A 13,284-nucleotide genomic window follows, 5' to 3' on the forward strand; every position below is an offset into this window, starting at 1 on the left:
CCTTGTTTGTGTGATTCCCTGGGCGCTGATAGAGGAGCGTTGAGGCGCCTGTCAATCAACCTGACAAATCTTAGGAATGTGGGCGAGTAGGTTTTTGGACTTCAGGTGACATCATTACAACCAGCACTCGCCCAAGACATATATAACCTAGGCATTTACTATGATAGACATGCCAACAAAATGTCATCTTACTTAGTGATACTGGCTTTGGGGGCGAAACTTTCAAAATAAATTCGAAACACCTGCTGCCTGCACGCCACAGTCACAGGATGCTCCTAAGACAGAGGCTGCCAATGACGGAGGAAGTGAGCGCTAAACTCAAAGTAAGACAGAGTGCCGTGTCATCAGCGGATGAACAGAGGACCGCTTCAGATCTTACAAGGACCATCAAGCTGTGAGATATGGCTCACTTGCCAAGTCCCCCCTTCCTCCCAGGATGCTCTCTTTCCTCCTCCTCCTCTTGTCAATGGCCTTACTGTCTTCGGGTCCGCCCCCCCCCCCCTCCTCCCAATCAGATTCAAACCTTCCTGAATCAGAAATCACATGTCACTTCACTTCACAGAAAAGTGTTAGTTCACTGACTCCATTTTGTGGACTCAGAAGAAACGCTGCAGTCGAATGATTCGATTTATCGGTTTCCTGATTTGACCCTGGTGGACTCCGAAAATTCTGTTGTATCGGTTCAACTGACTCGAGATATCAGACTTACAGTGTGGACGCCGTTTAAATCGGTTTATGGGTTGAGCTAGCTGACTTGGATCATTCTGATAGGTCAGTTCACTGACTCGAGTTAGCAGACTAACCGTAACACCCCCCCCCCCCCCCCCGCCCCGCCCTCCGGTGGATTCGGTTCACTGAATCAAGTCAGAAATGGCAACTTTGTTAAGACATTCCCACTTCCAATCCTAAAGCTTTCTCTCTCATCCATGATCTGTCCTGCTAATCCAGCGCATGGATTCGGGGATCTGGAGCTCATCCCGGTTGACTATAACCGAGGTGGGGGTCGTTCTGGAACGTCACCGGATGCTTAATAAGTCTCATTGTGTTTGGCGGCCAACCAGGAGAATTTGTGCCGTCCTGAGCCCATATCAAAGATTGCGTCACAGAGGGATGCTTTTCATCCGTCTGCTCTTCAGAGAGCTTCCATGTGTTCACCTGGACCGTTATTCAGAGCGGATAACCACAAAGGAGCTGTTGAAAAGGAGAGAACGTGGTCTTAAAATGAAAGAAAGCCGTCCTTGGCAGGACGGCAGTGCTCGCCATCACCGATGAATGATAAGGGGACTCATTAATGGACTCCGTTGTGGCAACATGCTCATCCGACAGCCCATTGGGATTCCACACATGATCACAGGCAACACAACGCTACACATCTACATGACTTGACACGACCCAGACACTACAAAACGGTCAATACCAGACTACATGACACGAGATGGTACGAGAATACAGCATACATGACATGACACTTCATACAACAGGACACAACATGGCACTACAATACAACATGACACCACCGACATACAACATGTTATGACACAACACTGACATGACCGGACACGGCATGATAATATTACATGACACGACACGATAATGCTTTGTGGCGCGACTCAACAATACACCACTTTGGGAAAGAGGTTAAAAACAACACTCCACTACATGATAAACTGTGTGACTGTGTACACGTTCACAGGCCGCGTCCTCCAAAACCTGCATTTATCGGCCGCATGGCGTCTCTTTCGGCGCGACTCGACCACAGGTGGTTTCCAAATTCTAGAAAAACAATTCTCAGGCCGGGTCCTTGGACGCCTTCGAAGGCTTCTCTTCTGGTCGCCTCCGTCGACCCCATAAACCGTGGTGAATTTGGACAGACTTCATGTGAATTTGAATTCCACGTGCGGTCGGGACGCTCCGAAAGTGACGTCCTGTGGCCGAAAATGCGGCCTTCGGAGGACCCAGGCTCTGAATTTGGACACAGCTATGCCAGTAGTATACTATAGTCACACTATAATAGAGAATACTACACAATACAATACAATACTCTAATACCGGGATTTCATAGCTTGGTACAAAAAAAAGACAATGCTTCTCTACATATATATATGCTCCTCAAAACTATTCTGTTCTGCTATAGAAGCAAGTGCTTTGTTCCCACATCACGCGCATTTGAGAGTATTGAAATGGGGAGTAAGAGGAAACGTCAGCGGCGCTAGCTGCCAACGTTTGACCTAAATAGAGACGCGCTAACCTCATTCTGCGCCAGCAGCCCGGATCAACTACATCCGCTAATCCTGAAACCACATCTGGGAGCCGAGAAGGCCTCCGTGCTCCCTTTCCCGCCGTGCCGGGACAAACAAATCCATAGCGGGGAGAGTTGAAGCGGGAGCGTTGACTTGGGTAAGATTAACGGAGCGCTTCTGATTCCGCGGACATGGCAATGACACATCGGGCTCTTTCCCAGCCACCACTGTACGTTGTACTGTACACTATGTTCATTTCATATCACTTACAGTTGGTTCCATTTAGAGATCATTTACGGCTGCTGCTCTCATACATTTGTTCAGCACTTTACTACACGACAATACACTTTACTGTTCAATACTATACAATGCTACACTTTATTTTACTCCACTAGTATCTCATACGACGTGACACACTATTCAGAAACTAGATTGTACTTTACTGCACCACCAGACCACTACAGAAGTCTATACGCAACAGTACTAGATGATCTACCCCTGGGGTCCCCAACCGCTGGGGCGCGGACCGGTATGGGTGACTTTGGGGGTTGCTAAAATCTTTTTTTAAATGGGCGGGGGGGGGGCATTCATATATTCCGGTATATTATACTATGCTGTAGTTTGCGACACATTTTGATAGAACAGAGTGACGATGATATATTTTCGAGCAGCTTTCTTTCTCGCCCACAAATGTTGTTGTCAGTCACCACGGAGCACGCGCCTCCTTTTACATCTGGATTTGTCCGCCTGCCTAGCCCGCCCCCCTCCATTACTCGCCTCCCTCCCTCCCATCGTCTCCCTCCACCGCTGCTCCACCGACTCATTGGTCCGCCGGCTCCTCTCCGCTCCTGTCCCACTCGACACCCCTCGCGCCCCTCTTCGTCTTCTCCTTCACCACCTTGTTTTCTCCTCCTTCCTCCCTCCATGTCGGACTCATGTCGCCCTGTGTGTGCGGATGACTCTCGTCCAGCTGCGAACTAGTTAACGAGCGGCGGCGGATGAGCCCGCGCCCGCTCTCCGGCAGGCAGCACACCGCCACAGTACGAAGATGGCGTCGGAGGGAGCCAGCGGAGAGCAGCCTCCTCCCCCGGCACAGCAATCGCTGACCGCCGCCGTGCTGGGAAGCGTCGACACGGTAAGACGCCGAGGGGGAGTATCGCGGAAAACACCTGGGGCCGGTGAAAGCGGAGGCGGCTGCGGGGGTGGGGGGGCTCTTAGTCAGAGTCAGGGCGAGGAATGTCGCCCATGAATCAGCGGTGAGTGGCCGCCGGGCTCCTCGCGATAATGTCCGGAGGACAACAAGCGTCCGCGTCGCTTCGGCCCAGAAGGACCGAACCAGACAGCCCACCCACTCCATGAAAGATAGCGCCTCATGCATCGTTAGCCGACCGTGACAATAATGACGAGGTTTACTTCAGCTTGGGTTCCTTCGTGATGGAGAATTCTTTTGTTCGCCTCGAGGCTTCTTCTTACCTTCGTGCCGTGATGGAGAAGTGACACATGAAATGGCTTCACGTTGCTAGCAGCGATGACATTTGTACACGTTTTGTCAAACTATAAGGCCTTACCGAAATATTTCAAGTGTGGATATGTTGACAGGTTAGTTTGTGACATGATGCAGGTTCTCAAGTGGATCCAAGCGGAACTTCTCGGGTTCCCTGGGAAGCGTTTGGACCCTGCGGAGGTGCTATTTCTTCAGTTGGCTGTGACCAGATGCTCCAGCTTCATTAGTTGACAGACACCTACTTGCAGTGGTGCCAAGTAATCAACTACAAATATAGTTTGTGACTGCATTTTGATACATTTTCCAGGTGTCACTTCTCTACTCGAGTATTTATTTTCTTGACAATTTCACTTTTGCTCCCTACACTTGAAAACGAGTCCATACGTTGTATTCCTTATTTATGAAAATAATGACTACTTTAAGATTTTGAGATACTTCCAATCCATGGCCCAATCAAATACATATATTTTTAAAAATCTAGTTCCAATGGCAAGTGCGTTTTGCCCACCTAAAAACCACCAGCTTCACTGATTAAATCTGGAAGAAAAAAACAACAACCCCCCCCAAAAAAACAACAACATACAGGTATCGTATAGTTTAATTAGCTGAGCGAGTATTCAGTATGGGTATGTTAAATGAACTATTTTGTGTGCAGAGAAGTTTTTTTACTCATTGTGCCGAGTTTCAAAAACAGTTGTTGTATATAATTGACAGTCAGCGGTGCACCAATTGTGATTGACGGATTTCCGTATAAAAATCTCGACCGATCTCACTCATGGTTGATTGTATCGGAATCAACAGCATAAAATCCCGAATGGGTCACTTCAAGTAAAAATGAATTTTGGAATATTTATCAATTTCAGAGTTGGAACCTTTGCACAAGTATAGGAGTTGACTTCTTGACGAGGACTACTTCTGCTTTTACCAGATTATTTTATGTACACAAGTATCTGGGCTCGAGTACTTGCAGGATTTCTGCCAACATTGCTTTGTTCTCGAGCGTTTCGGTGCCTGTCCATGCTGAAATGTTTTGCAGTGGAATCAATAATAAGGCTTTGTCCATTTTGACATTTTGTTCACGCAGACTCTGTGTTGTGACCCTACAAAAAAAAAAAAGTGAAACAATGCTGTCATCAGACACTTTAGTACCATATGACAAACATGCACAGTGTAAACTTTCACGCTGCATTTTCCTACATTCGGAAAATGAAGTGATGTCAGCATTTGGTTTGTTACCTAAAATTTCTGACAGAGACATTTGGGAGAAATGTGGGTCAGGTGTCAAAATATCACAATTGTGCATCCCCCCCTTACATGGACAGGACAGTGACAATTGTGGCTAGTTGAGTATCGGGTGCTTAACTTCAGTCTGATAGCGGCCGACGCTCTTGTCTTGTATGGTTAATTGATCAATATTTTTTTTCCCCGTGTTTTGAGATTTCCTGTTTTATTGTCAGTCCTTGAATGCACCTCGTGCACCAAAAGTGAAACTGAAATTTTCTGCTTCTCTCCTGATGTAGCTAGTAATCACCTCTGTAGCTGACATTGCCATTATAATTTCTCTGTATTCGCTAACATTTTTTTAATCATGTGTAAATGAATATTTTAATGACTTAATAGTGTCAGTGTAAAATGCTAGAGAGCCTATCGTTCTGGCCATATGTGATGTGACATCGGTTTGTGCTAGTATGCTAGCTAAGACTATTTTTGAAGCTCACGTGTAGGTGGTTTGTTTGTGATGAATGATTTCTGTACTGAAAACAGTCTTTCATATAACATGAGTTCATGATTGTGTACATGCAAGGTGCATGGTGTTGATGCTTTATGATCCTCTCCATTTTAAGAGCTTTTCCGCCATTTTGTGGCATCTCTACCCAATCACAACCTTTTATTTTTGAACGTTAATTTTTATTTTTTGGGGTAGGGGTGTCAGTTAATCAGATTTTACCTAGTAGTGGTAGGGCTCGCCCCATATCACACGCGAGGAGTTAGTCATCATTGTCTTGAATTTTGTGAGCTTCTATTTGCTGTAGCAAATTGTTCGGGACCTATTTATATTTTGATATTTTCATTCAACTTTATAAGAGCCGCTGCTTTGCGTGCAAGCTCCCTGCAATTTTCGTTTGGATTTTGAAACAAAGATGTCTATTTTCTAAAATTTAAAACAAAACGTTAACAAGTTGCAAATCTGAAAAGCTGGTTTGTAAACATTTCATTCGACCAAGTGTTGGGAGTTTGTACTGCTCAAAACTTGGACCCCATTCATTTCACTTCTACCGCAAACGAATATCAGCTCCAACTGTCGGTTATCGACCTCTTTGGCGACTAAAAATTATATCGGTCTATCACTAATTTTGGGTACACCTGACATTGGCCATCCAAGCAGTCTTATTTCTCGACTTTTTGCCAGCCCACTGTCCTGTGTCCAAGCTACAACGCAGAACGGGGGTTTGAAGTCGACCAACAAATTTGCTGGCTTCCCAACTCGCACTGGTGTCTCAACACTGTCAGTGTGTCAGGACAGTGTGAAGTTTAACACCTTGATACACTGTCCATTCCCCTTTGTTGCCGGTGAGACCACGCATCTCATTATATGAATGCGCCACACCACAAAACAACTGTCTGAATGTGTGGCAATGTCCTCCCGCGGCACATTCTGACTTTCCCGTTAAATCCCCGATGCGGCAATTCGTCATGAAGAATCTGGTTGCCACATGCGATTGTTTGCCATCTTTGTGTGGGTCTGTTTTAGCTTTCGGGTTATTTCCGCGGCAGCTTTACATAGAGGCAGTGAGTGAAAGTGTCTGTGTGGGTTTGAGTGGCGTTATGAGGTGAAGAGCTGTGGAGTGGGGTGGTGCGAGGAAAGGGGGGGAGGGGGTGGTTGTGTTCACCAGACACCTTTCTAAATTGGTCTTAATTTCAGTGACTCAGCGCGCATAGCTGGGAGTACCGTGTCAGCCCCCCCCTCCTCACTACCACCCCCCCCCCCACCCCCACCCCTGCACCCTTACGGAGTTCACTCCACACTTTCGCTTGGCGGCAAGGCGAAACAGGTGCACCGGCGACATGGTAGTCGAGCCTCCTCAGCTCAATCTCTTCCGCATCTTCGCCCTCCCAGCACCCCAAACGAACCCACCTGCCACCCTCTCCAGCACCCCCGACCCCATCACCGCCGCCATGCCTTGGTTAAATTAAGCACTTTGCTCTTTGCTCGCCCCTGTCACACTCGCTGTAGCTGGCTTACGGCAGGGGGGAAGATTCTTGTTTGTCGGGCGGGGGGTGTGGGGGGGGGGGGATTTTGACACGATCCAATGCTGGTCACATCCTTAGCAGAAGTTTTGTGTCTTGGATTGCTGTTGGATGGAATTTAGTTTTACAGGGTATAAAATACTTGTGTGAAAAGGGAACAGCGCAAAGTTGGGATCAAGTTGAGAATTTCGACACTTGTTGCGAGCAATTGTCACAAAACCACGAAAAGAAAGTTTGTGCTTATTTTGGGACATTGTAAATGGCACCAACACATAATCGGGGGAGGAAGTTGAACTGCAAATGTCCTGACTTTGGGAGAAAAAAAGAAATCTGAGAAAAAATTTAGTTCAATGAAATTTTCACTGTTGATGTGAGGCTGTGGCACTCCAAATACTAAGAGCTCTGAATTTTGACTTGAACAATACTTCTTCTACAAATTATTATTACTCTCCTATAGTGAAGGCTCGAGCGCCATACTGGGTCATCTCAGGATGTTACATGTATGGACCTCAACGCCTAGAAATGCTTTTATTTTGAAGTTTGCGTCTCAAGGTGCCACGACTGAATTGACTCGTTTTCCAGACACCGAGACAATGCCGTCACAACTTGTTACCGACTTCAACGGCGCGCTGAAATAACATTCGATCGCCGATGAAGGACGCGAAAGCGACTTAACGCTGACACTGTATTGTACGGCGCCTGTTGCTACACGACAACCGATCGGTTGACTAATCAAACATAAAATTCCTTGCCACTAAATTTCTTTTATATTGTGAGACAAGATGAATCCCTTACTGCCACTCCTCGTAAATAGAAGCTCTTAAATTTGATCAAAGTGGGCTTAAGAGGTTTGAAATTTGCCTTCCTTAAACCTGCGACCGCAATTTCCAATGACGCAGAGTACAGCCTTCTCCCGGACTTCAAAGTAGATCGATACCGATCTGACCGTGAGCAGTTAAATGCTTACCTTTTAGATTTCGTCACAGGTGATCAACTTGTGAATTATGCGTTGAAACGCCAGGTTTCCTCATTCTGAGGCCGCGTAATCTTGAGTCGGATTCATGTCGGCAAGCCAGCCGACCTGTCGGAAGCGACACCTAAACTGTTTGCCTTTCATAAGTGGAGCGGAAAAACCTTTTAATTGTGGCAAGAAGTGGTGTGTATTCAACCCCGATTACAATCATCCTCGCCCGCTAGCCGCTAGGAGCTGCTTAATGACCTAGCTAAACATAATTAGGCTCTAATCGCTGTGAGGTAGGACGAGATAGCTCGCCTAATTGGACGGCTGCGGGGGTGGGGATGGTGGGGGAGGGTCATTGTCAATGCTTGAACGTGTAATGCTACATGCTAGGCTTTTGATTCTATTTTATTTCAAATATCCGGTTCAAACTATATGGACGAGAGATGCAAATTTAATTCAAGCACACCCAGCCAATGTCACGCTGTTCAAATTCTTAACAGTGTTCCTGATGTCGAGATTTTTTTCGAACTTGGTGCCAGTCTGTAAATATGCCGAGATCGCCGCCTTCAAATTTTATTCCCGGGAAAAACCCTGACTTTGGTGTTTGCTTTCTCAGAAATGCGACTTCAACATGGATAACCTGAGCAAGCCGGAGCTGCTGACCCTGCTGAGCATCATGGAAGGCGAGCTGGAGGCCCGCGATTTGGTTATCGAGGCGCTCAGGGTGAGTTGGGCTCCATTTAAAATAAAGCAGTCATCGACTTGTTTGCCTTTCGGTTTTTTTCACAACTGCAAGCACTCGCAGATGTGCAGGGAGGTTCATACCAAGTAGCGTAGCCTTGGTTTAGCCTATCTTAGCGGTGCTGAGGGAAGGTGTAATTAATTTGTCTAAATGTCTTGAGTGTCAACTGTTTATTTTTATTTATTTATTCAACATTTGGGCAGCAATTGATTTTCATACCAGGCCACTGTCAAATTGCTGTTCTGTGTGTTTTTTCGTTATTGTTTTCATTTTGGTATTTTGAATTTTTTACCTGCCTGAGGTAGGAAGTGCAAGTTTTTACTTCCTGGATATATTTAGTTGACCTCTATTATTCTTAGTTGTCTTTTTGCAACTTTTTAAATTTCCATGTCACTCCTCTGATTGGGTGTTTCTGCCTCCAACATTATTCAAGTGTGTGTGTGTGTGTGTGTGTGTGTGTGTGTGTGTGTGTGTGTGTGTGTGTGTGTGTGTGTGTGTGTGTGTGTGTGTGTGTGTGTGTGTGTGTGTGTGTGTGGCCTTTATTTGATTTGGTGGGCCACTTCCTCTCTGCTGAGATATCAGCCCGGACCTTTTCAGTAAATTCTATAAAACGAAGCGAAATTGAACGTGCTGGCTTTTAAGTCCTGTGCATTACATTTATAAATAGAAGAGAAAACAACAACAACAAAAACGGAACTCATTGAAAAATTAAAGAACATTAAGCGTGACTGTGGTGAATTTAAAGAGAAGTGAAGAATAGAGTAGAACGCGAAGCTCTTGGGATAGACAAACTGCAGTTTAAGCAGCATCTTTGAATACGTCACTTGGGTTAAAGATGGGGGGGGGGGGGAAAGTTGCGGTTTATGGTCTGAATTTATTGTAAAGATCTACATCTTATAGTGAGCAAAAATAAAAATGTCAAGATTCCCAAAGTGAAATCTTGTCTGATTTTAATAGAGGTTTTCAATTCGATCTGGTTAGAATAGTGGAATTTTCTTTTTTGTTTTTGGACTAAGATGCATGGCACGAGTCACAAAAGTCCTTCTGTTCATAAAAAAAGTTAATCAATACCGATCCTGGCCGAGGTGCGCTGCTGCTTGATGCGTGCTGCCGACGCCATGACGAAACCTGAATGACATTTTGAGACATAATCCCCATGAAACCTCAAAATATTCCGATGCTGAAAATGTGACTTATGTATTTTTTTTACTATATGAAAGACCTCCCCTGGTGTATTTTTATATTTGATTTTTATTTATTTTTTTACCATGTCTCCTTGAACCCTTTGAGGGACAGCGGTTACTACAGTGGACAGTTTATCATGTTATCAGGTTACCGGGTGCACGAAAGTGGGGCAGTGTCATCCGCATCCACAAGAACCCAAACTCAGTCTGAGCCTGCTCACTCATTAATTTTGGTCTCATGTTTAAATCTTGGTGAAAGTCTGCACTCCGCCCCGGCCAAGTTTCGGTGTGTTGCGTAACGATCCCGTTTGTTCCGTGGCAGACCCTTGTCATGTGAGGCACGCAGTGTGGATACAGGAAATCAGGAAAGAGGTAAAAGGCATCCGTAGCTTTGACTCCATCCTGAAAAAGTGTAACAAGTCTTACGACGTGGAACGATGCCAGATGAGCGTGTAAGCGAGTTCCAGCGACGATGCACCAGCACTGATCCGTCACTCACCGCCAGACTCTGGGGCATTAATAAGGAGCTTTGGAGCTGCAGATTAATTAGCATGTGGCTAAAGCCACGCTGAGCCGCCGTATCGGGTTTCGGCCAAGCAAAAAGAAAGGAGGCTGTAAGATGATTAGCCCGACAACAATGGCGGTGGTATCACATGATTAGCGCAAGCGCGTCAAAAAGGGGACTGTGCATCTCTATGGAATTCTCACCGCGGGTATTTTCAGACATCGACGGGTAGAGGCGTACAAATAAAAAATTAAAGTTGCTAGTGATGCTAAATGGAGAGCCCGCAAACAAGGTTTTTGACTTGTTTGAATATTGTAATTATATCAATATGCATATTATGGTGTGTGTGTGTGCGTGTATATATATACTGTGTGTATATATAATCAAACCTTACGTGTAATGCTGCGCTGAAACGGAATGACCAAAAAAAATTCCGTGTCATCTCTCATCTCTCGTCTTACAATATGTTTGTCAAATTTTGAACAGCACCCGGACAGTGTGAAAATCACTCTAAAAGAGTGGCTTGAAACAAAGATGACAGACTTCCTGTCATTTTTACACACAGCCTCTTGCAACTTTTTTTTCGAAATCTACTCATGATAGACGTGGCTACCAAATTTCATGTTTGTCTGAAGGATCCTTTGAAACGACCCCTAAAATGGCTACTTCAAACCAAAATGGAAGACTTCCTGTATCTATTCCGGTATGACCTCTTCAGACTTTTTTTGTGGGTCCTGTTCCTGATAGACGGGATTACCAAAGTTTAAAACTGGCTCCAGGGGCTGATTTTTCAAAAGGTTCAGCGATGACGCTACCAACCTGATTTTCAGAGGTCTTTGCACCTCGTGCTCGGGTTGTTAAACGCTAGACTCGCGGTTGTGAAGTCATTGCCCATGACATTTGCGCTGTCAGTTTAAAAGGAATGTTAAAGAGGCAGTGGAAAACTTGGATACTGGCCATGATTCCTACAGAGTCCTGCCACAGCAGCAGGAGGGGATGGACCCCTCTAGACCGACGTGGTATCAGCCAGTCCCCCTCAGGGGCGTTAAATTTGGTAGGCGAATCTGTCATGAGTAGACCCACAAAAAAAAAAGTCTCGGAAGTCATGCCTGAAAACAAGCAGGAAGTTTGCCAATTTGGTTTGACGCAGCCCGTCAGTGTCATTTGCAAAGATCCTTAAAGTATGAACTTCTTGTACTGTCCAGCCTTGGTAGTGGAATCTTTTGAAAATTCAGCCCCGACAGCCAGTCTCATGTGCCAACATGAAATTTGGTTGACATGTCTGCCATGAATAGATTCCATGAAAAGATCTCGAGAAAGAATCATTTCCCGAAATGAAACAGGATAAGCAGTCAACACATTTTACACGACAGTTGGGCCACGAAGATTCCGTACCCCGGCAGAATTTGTACCGTATTTTCCACACTAAAAGGCGCACTGGATTATAAGGTGCACCTTCAATGAATGGCCTATTTTGTCATTTTTTTCATAGATTGGGGGCACCACATTATAAGACGCAATCTACAATGCATCCACTAGATGGACCTACGCTCAAGGAAACGCCAACAGAACGATCAGATGTCAGTAAACCCTTTTAATAAAGCAGCGACACCGTTCAATTCACCAACAGCAAGTTCTAGCATTGACTCTCTTGCCGCTGCTCTATTTCCGTGTTCAAATGCGTAACCGATCGCCTTAAGTTTGAACTCTGTGTTGTCAGCATGTCTCGAGCAAGGAGCCATTTTGGGGGGTCGAAATATTACCGTAATGACCATACACAAGGCGCATCGGATTTTAAGACGAGCTGTGAGCTTTTAAGAAAATAGAAGTCTTTTAGGTGCGCCTTTTAGTGCGGAAAAAACGGTAGGATGAAAACTTGCATTTTTTTTCTAATAATATGAGTGAGGAGGCAAAATGCAATGAAGCAAATTTGATTTAGCAACATGAACTATGTTTGGCGTGTCTATCATGAGTTGACCCACAAAAAAGAAAAACAAATCCTCCCCGGAAGCTGCCACAAAAGACAGGAAGTCTCAAAGATGTACTGGAAATATCCAATTTCTACCAAATTTAAGCGTGAATCCGAGACGGCGTGGACAAGGCTCAATTGTCGGGGGAAAAAAAATAGTTTGGTCATTTTGTGTGTGTGTGTGTGTGGGTGCGCACGAGATCATGAAATGTGATAACTTGGCCGTGAACCACACTTTAGGAATAAGTAATAATAGAGTGTTGCCATGAAAGCTTTGAGTAGAATTGCGAGCGGGCGACCGTGACGGGAGCTCTGAATTCCCGGAACGTCGGTGCCCGTGAGGTCACGTGTTCCCCGCCATATGACTAAGCTGCTGTCAGCAGCCGGGCTATACATGCTCAGGACAACGCAACGTAACATAACACATGCTTCGGGCGGCGTGACGTTGGCAGCCAGCATCTCGCTATTTAAGGCACGTCCTGTTGCTGGGCTTCTCCGGCGTTTGCACTCGGCGCGCTGCCCTCTCGCTTCCTTCATCCTCAAAAATATATATATTTTTTCTTTCTCTGCCCCCCACATCAGCCGTCGTTTGTAATTGTGTCATTGCGCGTTTACGCCGTCTATTAAACCAGAGAGTATGGCTCAGCTGGAGACGGTTGCCGTGGAAACCCTTCACGCATGCACCGGTTAAATTGACGACCCGCGTGTTACACCATCAGTCCCCCGATGCTAAGACTTAACCTCTAATGTAATCATACTTTACTTCAGCTGCTCTGGAATAACGTTTGTTAGCAATGTATGTCAACATGCTGCTGAGATCCAAGGTCCGGAATGTACGTTGACTTCTCTTTTCTTCTAATTTCACTGCTCGCACCGCGTTTTGTTTCACCTTGATTGTCATACGACCTCAAAAAGCCCGTGAAGCGTTCT

General features: G+C 45.6%; 1 protein-coding gene across 4 annotated transcripts in view; it reads left to right on the forward strand.

Annotated features, from left to right (window-relative positions):
- The first annotated feature begins 2,265 nt into the window (after window positions 1-2,265).
- cttnbp2 (cortactin binding protein 2) overlaps window positions 2,266-13,284 on the forward strand; it is a 37,177-nt gene continuing 26,158 nt past the window's right edge. Inside the window, exons 1-3 of one of the 4 annotated variants that reach the window (XM_086108888.1) lie at window positions 2,266-2,397; window positions 3,211-3,375; window positions 8,571-8,678. In XM_086108888.1, coding sequence (XP_085965014.1) covers window positions 3,289-3,375; window positions 8,571-8,678 — 195 coding nt within the window. In that variant the 5' untranslated portion in view covers window positions 2,266-2,397; window positions 3,211-3,288. Of the gene's footprint in view, window positions 2,398-2,955; window positions 3,376-8,570; window positions 8,679-13,284 lie in introns of those variants that run through there. The other 3 variants (XR_015100676.1, XM_086108889.1, XM_086108887.1) reach the window with 3 other exon arrangements.

Source organism: Hippocampus guttulatus, chromosome 4, assembly GCF_054856545.1.
Source record: "Hippocampus guttulatus isolate MCC_2025c chromosome 4, RoL_Hgut_1.0, whole genome shotgun sequence".
Classification (NCBI taxonomy): domain Eukaryota; kingdom Metazoa; phylum Chordata; class Actinopteri; order Syngnathiformes; family Syngnathidae; genus Hippocampus; species Hippocampus guttulatus.